The 16993-nt window shown below is 42.2% G+C and overlaps 1 protein-coding gene across 1 annotated transcript in view; it reads left to right on the top strand.

Moving 5' to 3' along the window:
* The first annotated feature begins 11628 nt into the window (after nucleotides 1-11628).
* The window catches only part of TRIM24 (tripartite motif containing 24), a 56433-nt gene continuing 51068 nt past the window's right edge, over nucleotides 11629-16993 (top strand). Inside the window, exon 1 of the mRNA XM_054386558.1 lies at nucleotides 11629-12004. Coding sequence (XP_054242533.1) covers nucleotides 11629-12004 — 376 coding nt within the window. The remainder of the gene's footprint in view (nucleotides 12005-16993) is intronic.

The raw sequence follows: 16993 nt of genomic DNA, 5'->3' as shown, positions 1-16993 counted from the left end.
ACGCATCCAGAACCATGAGAAGTGTTGGACCATGGCATCATATTCCTGTGGTAAAAGCAAGAATCATTAGCTATTTAGCATTTATATGTGGGCAAATCTGTAGAAAATTACAGCACAAAAAGTTTCTGCACTGGCCTACTTGATAAACATAAATAATTTAAAGCAAGTTCTATCTTGTCTTCTACAATTGAGTGGAAAAGTGACCATGCTGTTATGTAGTTTTATCACAGCTATATCCTTTTACCATGATGAAGGTGTGTGGTGGGATAACCTAATGTACACTTCTTTAACCACTCCTATTTTTGTTGTTTAATTTTCTCATGGGAAAAAGAGTTCTCATGTTCACTGCTTGACACTGATACTATTCAGGTCTGATTTTACATTACTTCTTCTCAGTTTGTCATTCACCTGTGATTAATTAAGCAGAAGCTAAGAAATAAAATCATGTATTTTGTAAAAGTGTATTAGGATTTCAGTTGCTCTGAAACTATGATTAGGGACACTAGGACAGACTGTCAGGAAGTCCAGCTTGGTCTACTTCCAGCTATGTCAGAGGAATTACACTGAGCCATATTTGCTGATAACCTGAATTTTGAGTTATGGGGGTTTTTTTGTGGATTGGAGCTTTTTTGGTGTTGTTGGTTGGTCTTTAATTATTTTAGTATAACTTCTGTAAGAATAATAACTTTGCCTTTTTTTTCCTTCATATCTGAAATGAAAATTATGTTCTTAGATGTAAGTTGTCTCCCAAGACAGAAATGTACCCAGCTATTACTTGAGACTGAGAAAATATTTGCAGTATTCCTCTTACTTTAATCTTCTACAGCATGACAATAACAATAAATTACAAATTACTTCTGAGTTCAAACCTCATTTTAACATTTAGGATATCTGCCTGGTGCACATTTTATATGACTTCCAATTACAGTATGGGAGACATCTCAGTCTTTGAGGTCCCTCACAACATGCCCAGGAGACAGGAAAATGCAAATTTTGTGCAAATGCAAACAGAGCTATAGACTCACTAATTTGCCCAGGGAAGTATAAAAAAAAAGTCAATTCAGTTGTCTTTAATCCCAGAGTGTGTCTCTAATGGATGAATCATCACCCTTGATCCTATCTGAAAAGCCAAATGATACCTTAAAAAACACACTAAAATTCACAATATTGTAGATTGCTAAGATATTCCTTTGGGGTATGGTTTGTTTGAGAAGAAGTAAAAGAAATAAATTAGGCATTTAGTAAGTTACAAATTGCCCACAGTTCTACAGAGCTGTGAAGAAAACACATCTGGAGTGCAGTATTGCACTTCATAATCCTGCAGTTGTATTTTCCCTTGTATTTACAGACTGGTTTATTTTAAAATCTACTCAGGTATTGGAAAATCATAAATATGCAGCTCCACAGAACTGGAGATCAGATTTCTGTGACTGTAATATATATTTTCTGCTCACAAAGCTCTCCAATTTAGGGTCAAGCTCTGCTTGCTTTACTCATATTTGATTTAGGATGGAAATACACAAGCGAAGGAGCAGGTTTCGTCGCACACGGTATTAAATGGCTTCACAGTGCTGACACTGTTCCAAATATAAACAAAAATATGTACCAAGATATTAGTCTGAGGGGCAGAATATGGCAGTGTTGGGTAGGAACATTTCTGTGATGTGTAACAGCGCTTGTGTGGTTTCACAGGAAGTGTGAATGAATCCTGGTATATGGCTCTTTTTCTATGAGTTCATACCAATCTAGTCTCACTTGGACTCCCCTACTACTAATGCAAACATTAAATTAAGTATATCAATAGATACAAAAGCTGGTATCATTCTTATCCTCTTCAGTTTTGCCTGTATGCCAGCAGAGAGTACTTTGGATGATGCAAGCCTCAAGTTTTAGTGTTCACCGCACCAGTGTAAAGGGGTGGAATTTTACGTTTCAGCATGTAAGCTTTCCTCTCCAATCTGACAGACAGATATAAAGAATGGCTTGCCCCAAAGTCACACAACACCGTTAACCAGCAGTCATCTATTGACCCATGTGAACCACAGGCCTCTGATCTTACTGCTAATCCTTCTTTAACTCACTGGTACTGAAGGTGTTGGTTGGGATACCACAGGGTCCCTCCAGCAATGACCCCCTGTTAGGGTATTTAATGAGAGAAAGTCTGGATGGTGCCAAAAACCACAGGTGTGCATCTCAGTTCGTAATAATTAAAGGAATATTTCTGTCACCTTATGTGTTTGGGGTTTTTTGGTATGCTTTAATTTTTTTAGTTTGTAAAATACTGGATTTGATCAGAAATGTAATTAAGAATCCTTCTTTTTTCTTTCAAAGCAAGAGGAGTACACCTAGGAAGCTGAAACAGGCATCAGGGTATCATCAACACTCTACCACTCTGTTGTGATGGGACAGTAGAGTAGGCACTGGACTTTTAAAGATTTTATTTCCAGCAGTCAACAGAAGGATGATAAACCCTTGTCCCTCCAAAAAAAAAAAAGGGAACTCAAAAAATGTCTTATTTCTTATTTAGCAGTGCTATGTATTTGTAGGCCATGACTGAACATTTGAACAGTTAAGGCAGTACTGATTTATCACTTGCACTGTGGCCAAGAGTTGTATGTCAGCTGGAATGCATGCTGGAAATCACATGTGGAAAAGCAAAGGGAAAATGAACTTTGCATAGCTCCCACCCTTCTCCCCTAGATGCTAGCCAAACACAAAGACTTCTAGAAGGAAATGTTCTTAGATGTTCAGTATTTGCCTAGATCCATTAGCATTGTACTAAGAGTAGCGTTGGTGGGGCTTAGATATTGTCTGTCTAAAGTTCCAACATATATAATCTAGTCCTTTAAATTTTGCTATTTTATAATATCCTAAGAATTAATAACATAAATACTGACAGCAAAACAGAAAATTTGGAGAGAGGCTTGGGATATCACTGCTGAAGTCTTGGGGATTAAACATGCAGAGTGCCATGTGTGCCATGGCAAAGGCTTTCAGCCAGGTGAGAGGTTTGAACTTTCTGTGCAAGAGTCGTGATGTCTGTCCAGACACAGAGGGCTCAGAAGGTGTTATTCCAGGTAACACAGTCCTGTGTCTATTCACTGTGGCTTTTGACTAGGACTGTGACTTGTTTATCCTCTATTTCATTGTCCTATCTTCTATTCAGGGCTGTTTCAGAGAAGTTGCATAATAAAAAAAAAAAAAAGAGGGGTTGGTTTGGCTCCATCTGGTCCTGATGCCTGTTGTCCACTGTGGATTCAATTTAGTTGTATGGATGAGACTTGGGAATGAGAGGGAAACTCTAAATAGCTCTGAGACTTTTAAAGAGGTGAACGTTTTATTTACTAGGAAATTGCTACTGCAAATAAAATTTTCAGTAAGCAAGATAAGGTTAATTATATCTTTCTGCCAGGAAATGTGTAGCCTGTTCTTTCAGCTTATATTGATGGATTCTGAATTTTCTAATAAGCTCTGCTTTACTGAAAACCAAGTCTGTAAAAGTAGCAACATGTAAAAGCAAACTAACCCTTTGTGTTTTCTCTGTATATGTGTTCAGAATCCTATCTCCAACAACCTTAGAGAAAGTTTTTGTTGCTATTTTTTTCTTGTTAGTTCAGCGTAGCCAACAGTAAAGGCCTTGTTTACATTGAGAAATGTGCAATGATGAAGCAAAATCAATTTAGTCACACTGATGCAAATCCCTCACACAGATGTAATGCCTGTGTGAAAAGTAGGGCATTTCTGAATATGCACGATATTTAAAATTAAGTGAGAGAGATTCTCTTCTTACCAGCTGATTCCTTAATGTGATTTGTATAGATAGCCTTAAAAGCCTAAATAGAAAGGGACTTTCTGATCAAAAATAAGGGTTCATTAAGAGTACTGTTGATCATAAAGAAATATGACTTTTAGATTCAAAGTTGCAGTGTCTTGAGAGCTAGATTAATACTTTAAAAAACACCCATTACTTTTAAACTGAGAACATTTGACCTTAAAAATCATTGGGAAAATAAATATGTGATTGCATAACTCCATTTTATGGTTACTTTTCAGAGCAAAAGTGAAAACGAATGTACTTTGGGTCCCAGGCTGTTCTTAGGAATTTAATGTGATCTGTTGTCAACAAGAGGGAAAACCAAACCTCTGATACTCAATAAGATTAAGAGGAGAACAAAACATACCTTACCATAGCTATTCAGCCAAAGACCTTTGAGCAAAAAATGGCAGAGTCTGTGAAGGCATTACTGAAAACCAGGTGGGGTCAGCAAGTGAGGTGACAGTATGAACACCAGTAATGAAATAATGACCATTTTATTTTGCAGTCTTTAAGTTTTTGGGTTTTTTTAATAAAAATGCCTCAGGAAGTTGCGAAGTCAGAGTAAAAGTTCTCCTAATTTGGTAAATGTCTTCTGGATGTTTACTGATAAACCAAAAGGCGCTGTTGTGAGTGGTTATTACAGACCACTTAATCAGGATATGGAACTTGGTGAGACCTTCTACAAACAGCTGAAAATAGCCTCACAATCACAGGCCTTTGTTCTCCTGGGGGATTTTAACCACCCTGATAGCTGCTGGGAAGGCCACACAGCCAGACATGTAGAGTCCAGGAGGTTTCTCCAGTATGTTGATGATAACATTTTATTTCAGGTGGTGGAAAAGCCAACAAGGAGAGGTGGATTACTGGACATAGTAATGACAAACAAAGAGGGACTGGTGGAGGACATTAGGGTTGGGGCAGCCTTGGCAGTAGTGATCGTGAGAAGACAGAGTTTAGGATCACAGGTAGTAGGCACGAAGCAATAAGTAGGATTGCAGCCTTGTACTTCAGGAGGGCTAATTTTGTCCTCCTCAAGAAACTCCTTAGAGAAATCCTGTATCTTAGGGCTTTGGAAGATAAGTGGGCTCAAAAGAGCTGGTTGATATTCAGGAACCACTCAGGATCAGTGTATCCCTAAAAGCAAGAAATCAGGCAAGGGAAGCAGGAGATCTGTATGGCTGGAGCAGGGAGTTTCTAAAAAAGCTCAGGTGGAAGAAGGAAGTTTACAGTACTTGAAAGAAGGGACTTGGGAAGACACTGTCAGAGTACGCAGGGCTGAAACAAGCAAAGCCAAGGCCTCCTTGGAACTGATCCTGGCTAGGGACGTCAAGGTCAACCGGGAAGATTTCTTCAAGTATATAGGAGGCAAAAGGAAAACTAGAGATAATGTGGGCCTGCTGTTGAATGAGGCAGGTGCCATGGTGACAGAGGATGCAGAGAAGGCAGAGTTACTGAATGCTTTCTTTGGTTCAGTCTTTACTGCTCAGGTCAGCCCTCAGAATGACACAAGGAGGAGTGGCTGACACAGCAGAACACTGTGCTGCAATCCGGACCTGGACAGGCTGGAGCATTGCACAGAGAGTAACCTTGTGGAGTTCAACAAGGGCAAGGGTTGGGGTGCTGCACCTAGGGAGGGACAACCCTATGTATCACTACAAGATGGGGATTGACCTGCTGGAAAGCAGCTCTGTGGAAAAAGACCTGGGAATGCTGGTGGACAGGAGGACGACCATGAGCCAGGATTATGCCCTTGTGGCCAAGAAGGCCAGTGGTATCCCGGAACGCATCAAGAAGAGTGTGGCAAGCAGGGTGAGGGAGGTTCTCCTCCCCCTCTGCTCTGGTGAGGGCTCATCTGGAGTACTGTGTTCTAGTTCTGGGCTCCCCAGCTCAAGAAGACAAGGAACTGCTTGAAAGGGTACAGCAAAGGCCTACAAAGATGCTTAGGGGATTAGAACATCTGTCTTATGAAGAAAGGCTGAGGGACTCAGGTCTCTTTTAGCCTGGAGAAGACTGAGGGAGGATCTTATCAATGCTTATTTAAATAGCGGGTGTCACAAACATAAACATAGGAAGTTCCATCTAAACATGAGAAGGAACCTCTTTACATTGAGGGTGGTGGAGCACTGGAACAGGCTGCCCAGAGAGGTGGTGGAGTCTCCATCTCTGGAGTCATTCAAAGGCTGTCTGGATACCTGTGGAACCTGCTCTAGGTGAACCTACTCTGTTAGGGGGGGTTGGACTAGATTATCTCCAGACATCCCTTCCAGCCTCTATCATTCTGTGATTCTGTGAAACAATTCCAAATACTTTATGTTGCAGTGTAACATTTATTTAATATAATAATAAATTAAAGACCAAAATTAAGACAAAATATTTTTTATTGAAAGGACAGTTTTCAATCAAATGCAGACTATGTCTCAAAAGCTTTTCTTTACAATGTATTTTTAAATTGTGGAAACTTTCCTAGTCTGAATGGAAGCACATCTGAAACCTGTGAATGTTTTGTTAAACTAAATTTTGATTCTCCACGCAGCTAAAGGCACAGTAGGGAAGTACAAAAACATGTCGTATGGGACTTCCTTTCCTTTTGCATTCACCTACTACCATTTCTAGTGATGCTGAAAGTGACTGTCAAACAACATTTTTTTACTTGTCCACCCTCCTTGAAAATGAGATTTAGGAAGTCCCTTTTCAGGAATTATGTCAGAGCAGAATCTTCATCCTGGTGGGTTACAATCTCCCAAAAGCCAGGTGACTTGAGAAACTCTGTTTTGTAGGTCCAAATTATCTTTGGACCTTCCCAGAAACGCACATTAACAGGAGTTTACAATGCTTATTTTTTTTTTCTAACAGTGCAAACACTAACAAGAATCTAAGTAGGAAACCCTCATCAGAGAAAGAAACAGGGACAAGGGAAGTGTTTAGATAGGTAGGGAGCTAAGCACTCAATTATTACTGAATTTCAAATCCACAGGCACTACAACTATACCCCCTACCCTATAATTCCTAAGATTACTGAGATTTATCAACAAAAGCTGTGACCCCCACTGGATAATTCCTGAGTTCCTTGAAGTGAGTCTAATACCCAACAGGGTTACTTGTGCTACTGCAGAAAGATATTTCTGGCCTATTACATGTCAGAAAGGAAACTGGATGTGATGGATTTGGAGCTGCCTTGTGACAACTTAGGAATATGGTTTGTTGGCCTGATTATTTGGATGAATGTCTGAGTTTAACTCATCAGGGGTTGGCTTGAAACTGCACTCTTAAATTACTGTTGGCCTGGGCTGTACTTGCAACCCTGGAATGCCCCACTTCATGGAGTCTGCACAGCCAGGGAGCATGAGAACTTGCAAGGGGGCAGAGATTCAGTTTTGAACTGTTACAGCATCTTTGCACAGGCAACCTTAGCATCTTGCTTATACCTATGAGAGACATAGGTTCCAAAGGTCCATTTGGGATTAGAGATAGGTCTTGTAACTATGATAAAACAACTGGATAGAGTATTTTAGGGGACATTAATTGGGATGTGTTTATCTTTAGCCATGCTGACTTGATGTGTTTATGGAATTTTCTATGGAATCAAGAGTATATCTTAAAATATACATTTTGGAAGAAAAAGAGTTTGTGAATAGCATGGTCATTTTCAGCACTTTAACACTGAGCATTCAGAACTGGCATTTTGCCTTTCCCCTCAGGCAAGCCCTTTTTCCATGAAAGGCAACCTGCTAGGATGACTCCAGGTTTAATTTACAAAAGCACAGTGACTTCTCTGAATATGAAACTAATGAGAAGCTGTGCAGTTGTGGTGTTATTCCATAGTTCACAGTGGAGGCATGTTGGGTGGAGTACTGGAAACATTACAGGGCAGTTGGCCCACTGCAGGATGCTGGGCTCAGCCTCATCTATGATGATCCACCAGCTGAGACCAACTGATCAAATGGATCTCTTCTGAACTGTGAAAGAGTGCCAGTGGTTATTTGCTAGGTGCTGAAGGAATATTTGACCTAGGTAAATAGCATCCTATAATAGGACACAAAGAAGGTTTCTAAGAAACTGCCACTCAATTTGGAATAAAATATTTTGTGTATGTGCTGCGTATATGCTGTGTGAGTGAAGTACAGAAAACAGAAGTCAAAAAATCCTAAGAAAATTACCTGAAGCAGGTTTCTCTCATTCTCTCCAGTCTGATAGGACAAATAGAGAGTTTACAATAGCTTTATGGGTTCTTGATTGTAGAGTTTAGAAAGGCACCCTACAGGCCTAAGCCACTTTCTAGATTAATTCTTAATTCAGCCATCATAGCTAAGAGGCACTATGTTCATTCACTGCTTATGCCAGCTGTTCTAGTATGCAAAGTTCTTCTACACTGTTGCTGGAAAGGTTAATATATTACATCTCCCTAACTGTGAATTTCTAATGCACTCATCTTGTACTCAGTGAACATCTTTCATATTTTATGGATTTCATTCAAAAGCAAAACCAACCATATATTAAGATACCTATTTGTCAAGTGATCTTCCCAGTGAATGCTTCATGTAGCTGGTAGTACAGTCTGGCCAAAAAACCTACAATATCCATCTCTTGGGTGACCACAGTGGCAAAAGCATTTTTTAATGATATAGATGGAGTGCTGAGTCTCCTCCACCACTTCCTTCACTGTGGCCACATAAGGATAAGACTGAGCTGTCCAGAACCCACAGTTTTATTTTGGTCTACTATTTTGGAAAACACTTTGGGAAGTGTTTAGTTTAGTGTCATATGGATGTCTGGGGAAGAGGAAATGTTTAAGGGTAATCTGGGAAGGGTTGTGTTTTGTTAAGCCAAGTGACCAACTACTAGAAAATCTAGAAATACAAGGAGGAGGCAAACTGAACCAGAGAGAAAAGGAAAAAATCAGAGCCAGCAAGTAAATTCTGAGTGCAAGAAGCAACTAGATATGAGCCCTCCACTGAGAAGTTCCACTGGGTAGCTGGCAGCCATTTCCATCTGCAGCTGAAGTTTCTGAATGGTAACTCTTTGTTGAGTATGTTGCAGGAATCCAGATGACAAACAGCAAAAGGCCTAGACTGTGGTCACAAAGTGTATATGTAAACAGAAGGCAAAATGCTGAAGGTATAATACTGCATCTGGAATTTCATTATTTGAGCTATCCAGAAGAAGCAGAGGATTTAATAAAACTCACATATTGTGAACAGAAGTAGTAAGTAGCATGGTGAGTTCTTAAGATCTTCTGTGAGTGTGGAAGAGGAAGAGATGAAGTAATCTCATCTTCTGGTTGTTTCCTGAAGGTAATCAACATGATTTTCATGCTTTCTAAGCTGATTCCATGAACCTGCTTGCCATCTTAATTTTTTCTCCATTGGTTTGCCTTATCCCAGTGAAACACTGGAGAACTCAACAAATTATAGCCTTCTTCTGACAGAAACTAGACAAAACTGGCAGCTGTTTTCAAACTGAAGATAGTACAGCATGTATTGCCCCATTGTGAGTTTGTCTACATCTGCTTTTATAAGCAGCCCCAAGCCAGTTCTGCCTGGGGGTCTTACTGGACAAATGCAGTGTAACTGTGGTCTGAAATCAATGCACCAGGTGAGTATAATGGGGTGCAGTGATTTCATTTTTTCCGTATTTTATGTAAGTGATGCAGTTGCACTTAAAAGCTTTTTCTTTCACCTTCATCTTCCTAACTGCACGGCAGTTTGTCTTGGGATGGTAATTTCTATTCCTCCCTAACAGTATTTCTTCCTGGCCTGAGTATTCCTGATGTAGGATGCCACCACTAACAAGAAGGAAAGCAAGGCCCAACATTCGAATTCAAATCATACAACTTCAAAAATTTATTTAAAGTTAGAAGTTGTTCAGAAGCCATGCAACTACAGATTTTACAGTGCAGTTTATGTGAGCTTTGGAAACAAATCCCAAGGGGAAAAAACCCCAAACCTGCAGAAGACACAATCATATAATTTTACTTATCTTTGGGATCTTGCCTCAAGGGGATCATTATTTCCAACAAAGTGTCTGCTCAGATCCTTTGAAGAGGGATCTTCATACTGTTCGATATCTCTATTTTCCTGTGTTGACATCTATTGGAGAAATAGCTTATACTAGTTACAAAACCCACCAAATCTGATTATCTTATGACTTGCTATTGTCCCTCATAAACATATTATTGTCTTTTGCTATTACAACTAATCAGACATAGTTTAGTTATCACTTGCTTCCCAATAGATCCATTCTAATGCCATTTTTGATATTTTTTTACCTTATGGAACCAGTGTCATCATCCTTAGCTTTAATTCCCGAACTTGTTTCATCATTAACACTTCAGCATGTTAGCTCCCATCACAAAAAATTGTTAGATCATCATCATAGGGTGTTGGGTAGCCAAGCCAGTTTGTGTGGACTCAGAGACAGAGGACAACAGTGCTCTAGCCTAACACTTTTTGAATCTCAGCAAAGGAAGAGAGGCAGAAAGTGTGCTTCAGGAAACTGCTTGTGATGCTTTTTCCCTAGGCTGGCAGGTCAGAAGTTGAAAAGGTATTCTTGTCCCCTTTCTTGGTAAGCAGGGAATAACACTTACCTCTTAACAGTTCCTCTTTGTAAAGCCAAATGCTTCCCTCATTCTGAAAACATGTTGCAGTATTGTTCTCCTGTTATGGTAAATTAGGGATGCAAGACACACTGAATCACCACAAGGCTCCTGTATGCAGTTGTTCTAGGACCTAAAGAAATTTGTCCTTTGTCATGTAGTGCTTTTTTATACTCTTTAGTTGGATGTCAAGCTCTTGATGGGATTGCAAGGAAAGTGTGCTGGCTGCCCTGGGATTTTAAACACTGACAAGTGGACTACTCTTGAGGAGCTGGTATGTGTTTGCAGTTGACCTGTGACCAGTGTGTAAGCAATGCTTCATGTCTGCACATGTACTTCGGCATGTGATTCAATAAAATGTTGTGTCCGAACCGGAGTTGTACTTTTCCATTTACTTTTAAAATGTTACCAATTTCCAGTTACCTTCAGGTAACATGCCTGTGTGTGGCACCATTGTTGTGATTTGTCAAACTGAATGAAGGCCAAAATGTACAGCCACCTGCACAGAAAGCAGGGGTGCTGGGCAACATCTTTAAGGACCTCTCAAAGGTGTGAAGGCATCTCACTCGGGCAGCACCTGGCTCTGCACACACTGCTAGACACAAGTGAGTCTTCTACCCAGGTGAGAAAGGAGCTGTTTGGGCAAGAGCTGAGAGGAACTTGAGCTCCAGCACGGCTGGTAGGAAGCCTTTAACGCACAGTGTGCGTGGCCTGATGGGGTACAGGGCCGGTGGGAGGTGGTGTGTGCCAGTATGTACCATGGGCAGAGGCAACATAGCCGCCCCAGAGCAGAACAGGAGCTTCCACCAGGGGCAGCAGCGGGAAAGCACCCAAGGCGCTCGCCAACCACCCGGACAGAAGGCGGGGCGGGGGGCGGAGCTTCCCCCTGCGGTCGTAGGGCGGATTCCTGTGGGGGCGGGACGGCAGAGCCGCGCGTCCCACGCAGGCGTGGGCGTGGCCCCACTCGGGGCATCCATGGCACCGGGGCGGAGCCCGCGGGAGGGGCGGGACGCAGCGTGGCGAGGGGCGGGGCGCGGGCGGCCGTTGGCCGTGTGGCGCGGTGGGGCAGTCTCCTCCTCGCGGGGCAGGCACACAAACACCGCGGGCCGTACGGGGCGGGGGTCGGCTTGGCGATAGCGGGGGAGCGGGCGGGAAGTGGCGGGGGCAGCAGTGCTGCCCCGCCTCCTTTCCGCGCTCCGGCGGCGGCCGGCGCAGGACAATGGAAGAGGCGGCAGCGGCGGTAGTACCGGCGGCGGGGGGGCCCTGCCCGGCGGATCGAAGCAGGGGGGCGGCGCTGAGCGGGGAGAACGAGGCCGAAAGCCGGCAGGGCCCGTCGGAGCGTGGCGGGGAGGTGGCCCCGCTCAACCTGTTGGACACTTGCGGCGTGTGTGGGCAGCCCATCCAGAGCCGGCGGCCCAAGCTTCTGCCCTGCCTCCACTCCGTATGCCTTCGTTGCTTGCCGCAGCCCGACCGCTACCTCATGCTGCCCCCCCCCATCTCCTCCTCGACCGCCGGCACCCCGAAGGAGCCGCAGCCGCCGGCACCCCCCTCGTCGCCCGTCTCTTTGCCGGCCTCACCCATGCACTGCACGCCTGGTAAGTGTCCCTTCTGCCGCCGACCCCTTCACCCTGTGGTTGGGAGTGCAGCCACCTGTACCCCACGTCTCTCCCCTGCCACTCCCCGGAGGGCTGTGTGTCGCGATAGACGTGGGGGGCAGGGAGATGTGGTGACAGGAACTTGGGAAGCACCGGGTGCGGTGGGCGGGGTGCAGGTGGCCGGCCGCGGAGCTGCCAGGGGCACGGACCTATCGGGGCGAGCTTGGGCTCGGGGCGGGCTCTGTTTGCTGCTCGCAGCGCGGTAGCAAGGCTGGCGGAGGGGATCATGTTTTGGTTTGTTTGTTTGTTTTTAAATAATTTTGAAATTTCCCACTTCGGAAGGGAAGGCAGTAATTGTACTTTCTCAGGACCTCTCTGTGTGGGTAAAGAGGAGCGGCGGGAGCCAGCCCCCTCCTCCTCGGGCCGCGTCCACCTGGGAGCCGCGGGCAGTCCGGGCAGATTGTCTCCCTGCACGCGGGGTTTGCCCCTGACAGGACTCGATTTTGCTTCTTGTCGGCGAGAGGCATTAACAGGGGGTGATACGAAGGCAGAAAAAGGTAGCGGGAAAGCAGACCTTTTTTTGAGTGACGTTTCTAGACGGGCAGTTTGGCGCTCACCTGGAAGAAAGCCCTGCAAGTGTCATCCCCTCTCCACCGCGTTCAGCAGGGGAGGGTTCGATCGAGCTCCTGGGCGGTGTCAAGTGCGGTCGAGTGGTAACGTGATAGGCAGCCTGGGTGGATCTGCTAATGCCTTGAGGTAGAATTACTTGTTTAATTGTCGCGCTGAAGGGAGAATGCTTCCAGGAAGTTTTGGTAAGCTCGAGTACTGACAGAGTAGTTCGTGTAAGTGTGTTCAAAACATACATTTTGCTGTAGACGTCCAATAAGGTCCTACAAAGTAGAAGTGCTTTCCTAATGTGTTTTTCCTAGCCATGTTTGGACTAGTGGAGTCACTTAATTTTGTTAAAGGCAATTTCAACTCAGAAGACGGTGCAAATGAGTGAAGATCCTGGAGAAACTTGAATAGGGGAAGTGTGATGGAAGTCGGTGTTAGTGGGGGTTGTGCTTATTGGGATCTGTAGTGAGGACTCGAGTAAAAAAGCTCTATATGAAAAAAAAAGTCATAATTTTGGATTGGGCATTCATAAGCAAGTATTTGCCATTGTCCTATAAGTGCATTTAGGAAACCTTTACCATCCTGCCAGCAGTTCTGACCAGAAGGTTTATGACTTGAATATACAAAATGTTTGCAGCAGTTTGTAAAGGAACACCCCTCTTGAGAGAAATTAATATTTGGGACAGTATTAGAGATTGCCTAGCTTCAAAATATCTGAGAAAGTCCCAAGTGTCTTATTAACAGGATATGCTGAGCCTGTTCATCTACATGGATATCTGTTAGTGTGTTCATTCAGTCTTTATTATTTTTAGCATGTAATTTATATAGTAGTCAGGCTGCCTAGTCAGAAGTTCCAGAATAGAAGAATATGAAGCCCCAAGCCAGGATATTTAAGTTTGGGTGATCCAGAAGATGTTACTGCTCATGTGTCTACGAGTAGATCTGTAAGGTTCTGCATGGGAGGAGCAGAAAAAGCACAAGCTTTGGTGTATGATGAGCTATTTCAAGATGAGACACTTGGAAATGAGAAAGAGGGCAGAAATGCAGCGAGCTCAGGGGGTTGCAACATAGGCTGAGACAATGTAATCATCATTTTACAAGTTTTGGGGTCATGAACACCGTAACTTAATTCCCAGATGTTCTATTTAAATATAGCAGAAATAGGAGTCTGTATTTGGCTAAGAAATGAGATGTGTCATAAGAATGAAAAGATAAGTGCTATTCAAACATCTACTTGAGAAGACAAATGATAGATGAAATAATGAATTGTAGCAACAGTAAACTTGCAGCTCCGTTCACTCCTTCTGATTGTGAGTTCTGTATGAATGATTGGTACAGTGTGTATTCTTCCTCATTCTGCAAAGTTACAGACATACTTTTTTTGGTGATGTTATTTTTACCCTGCTGACTTCTTTCAGGTTACTTTCATGCTTTCACAGAACCATTCATTGTCCAATATGAAGAAGAACTTGTTATAGATACCACACTCTCCTTGACACATTCCTTATATCTTTTCTTGTCATGGTTTTGGCTCAGTTAAAATGGCAGTGGCTGTGTGCTAGCTAGCTAAGACCTAGCTTGATAATGTGCATAAACTACTTTCTGTTTTCCAGGTGAGAGAAAAAAGTTAAAAACTTAAGTTAGGATTAAAAAAAAAAAGTGTCAATATCTAAAGCTGATTATATTGAAGGAACAGTTGGAGAAGTTCTTAAATTCTGAGAAGATGGAAGGAAGGACAAAACTACCAGTTTCTCACCTCCTCTGGTCATATATTGTGCAAAATGGTTAAGGAGTGACCTGAAGAAATAAGCCGAGTGCCATCTTAAAAAATTGGGTAGTAGTAAATGCCCCTTGTGATATAAATTATGAGATTACTGTGACTAAACTGAAAAAATAAAACAGCAAGGAAGCTATTTGTGGAGAAAGGAATGTCCTAGGTAAGGAACACAATAGAATTATAATGGATGAAAAGCATTTGAAAGATAAGCAGACTACTTAAGCACGTGTGCTGAGCAGTAAAATGTTGCACAAAAAGAAGCCTGTGGAAGGATTGGTAGAAGGGAGCCTGTCTTGAACAAAGGAGAGGGTGTGATTTGAAAAGTGCTTCCCTGAGCCAACTTTGAGATGGATTGTTATGCTAATATCCAAATTAGTTGCGAAAGGGGTTTTTGAGTATAGTCTGGGTATGCTTTTGTCTTCAGGAAACTGTTTCCAAGCATAAACGGTCCTTCACTTCCCTAGGATAAAGTGTACCTTCAACTTCCAACATACAGACAAGTTTACTTGGGGGAATGCTTGCTTTCTTAATGCAAAGGTTCTTACAACTAATAAAGCAATGCAAAAAACCATTTTGCTAAGAATCTCGATAGAGTGAATTAAAAATTCTAGTGTTTCTGCCTTGAATATGTGGTTTAGCGGGGGTGATGGCAAACTTGTCAAGAAGGACCTTCCTGTGGTGGTGGTTAATTGGTATTCTGCCTGCAAATGTGGACTTGTGGCAAGGCTAGTTGGCATGAATGTCCTCTATACTGCCAAGTGCATTCAGTTTTGAAATAATTTCTATAGAAAAGAAAACCTGAAATTTCTGATCTCTACTGTTCTTGTAGTTTAAGGTGTTGCAGAGCCAGCTGTGTGTCAGATTTCAATGGTCCTAAAACTGGAGAACACTTTGCTTGTTTTCCGAATGTACAATGACAGCTTATTTGATGTATATTTTTGTTGTTATGCTGCTGAAAAACAGCCTGCCAGATGCAGAACATTAGAAACTGGAGAATACTGCAAGAATGGGTTTGTAAGTGTGATGCTGACTTGTGGGGAAGTGCCTACAGACACTTCTACTCTCTTGGCTAACTTCATGTACATTTTCTGTTTTTCACAAATGACGATTCTTTACTATTTGATTGTGGGAATTATAACAACAAGGCTGGTATTGGAAATCTGCCATGTGCCCAAATTGTGCTGGGTGGTGTTTTAATACCTACTTGAGTAGCAGTCTATGCTTAAAGGACAGGGTTCATCTGGACATCGTAGTGTTCTGGTGGAATTTTTAAAGGTGACAGACATGCATGAAAATGGCAAAGTTACAGATTGAGATCCTGTTCCTTTTCAGAACTATTAACGTTGTACAGAACCTTCTTTATTATCAATCTATACATGGAATAGGTTGTGAACTGTTGTGGGGAAAAACTTGTGAATGGAAATGCATATCAAAGTTATATGCAGGTATAATGATGAAATATTACTAGTGTCAATACCAAAAATAGTAGAGGGATTTTTTTCTTTGTTTCATCTCTAGACAAACCTACAAGCAAACAAATCTCTGTATGAAGATATTATTAGCATGTAATGTTTGTACACTCCCAGGATTTAAATTCCTGGGGAGTGTTCTGACTAATAACTCAAATATGTTCAATATTTGCTGTTAATTAAGGAATAAATACTTCAGTGATGTTTATGTTTCATATTTCATCTTATTAATGCCCAGAAGTATCTTAAACCAGTAACATATGAAGATCTATAAGGTATAGAATGAAGACTTAACCCTTGATAGCTCCTCATTGTATGTGGATGACATCTGCTGTTTTATGTACTGATGAAGGAGAAATATAAAATCAAAGAATATTGGAGAAGAGACCTTTCCTTTTCTAACCCTATACCCAGGTACCCATTATTGATCAAAGGAGGTAATGTGTAACTATACATTACAAACATTGGGCTGCACTAGACTAGACACAGGTTCTTCATCGAAGGGGTACCTATAGCAACTAGTTGAACATTTAACCATAAAGGGTCAAGGTTTGCATCCTTCTTTTGACTAAAAGAGAAGAAACAGTTAGTCTAAGAGGTAAGAGGAACTGGAACACGTTGACAGCAAGTAATTGCACCAAAGGTGAAAAATACACTGTGAGGAAGACTCTTATTCATCTCCAAAGACCACCCAAATGACCACTGGAGGGCACAACCTGGGTGGAGAATGGAAGGACACCCATGTTAATGAGTTCCTGGCAAAAATTTGCATTAATTACACCTATTCTCAAAAAACTAATGAATATGTATGTTTTTATCACATAAATACCTGGCGTACTGGCATAGGGTGTACAGGTTTGGTGGAAAGATGCTGCCTGTACCCAGCGCTGTAATAAACATACCTGCTTCATAACTCTCTGGAGCTGTGGGGTTCATTTCTGCAGATCAGTACCACGGTCAGTCCATATCCAGATAGCTTTTAAATTCTTTCAGACTCTCATCTGGTGTTGATACAGGGACTTTCCGGTGCCATCACTTCATTTTACCTTGAAAATAAAGCTTTTAAAATAAATTCACATTACCTTATTTCCCTGTATCTGATGTACAATTTTCTTCATTTAGTTAGAG

The sequence above is a fragment of the Indicator indicator genome, chromosome 14 (assembly GCF_027791375.1).
Source record: "Indicator indicator isolate 239-I01 chromosome 14, UM_Iind_1.1, whole genome shotgun sequence".
Taxonomy (NCBI): Eukaryota; Metazoa; Chordata; class Aves; order Piciformes; family Indicatoridae; genus Indicator; species Indicator indicator.
Note: the sequence above shows the minus strand (reverse complement) of the source record. Positions and strands in the feature narration are given on the sequence as shown.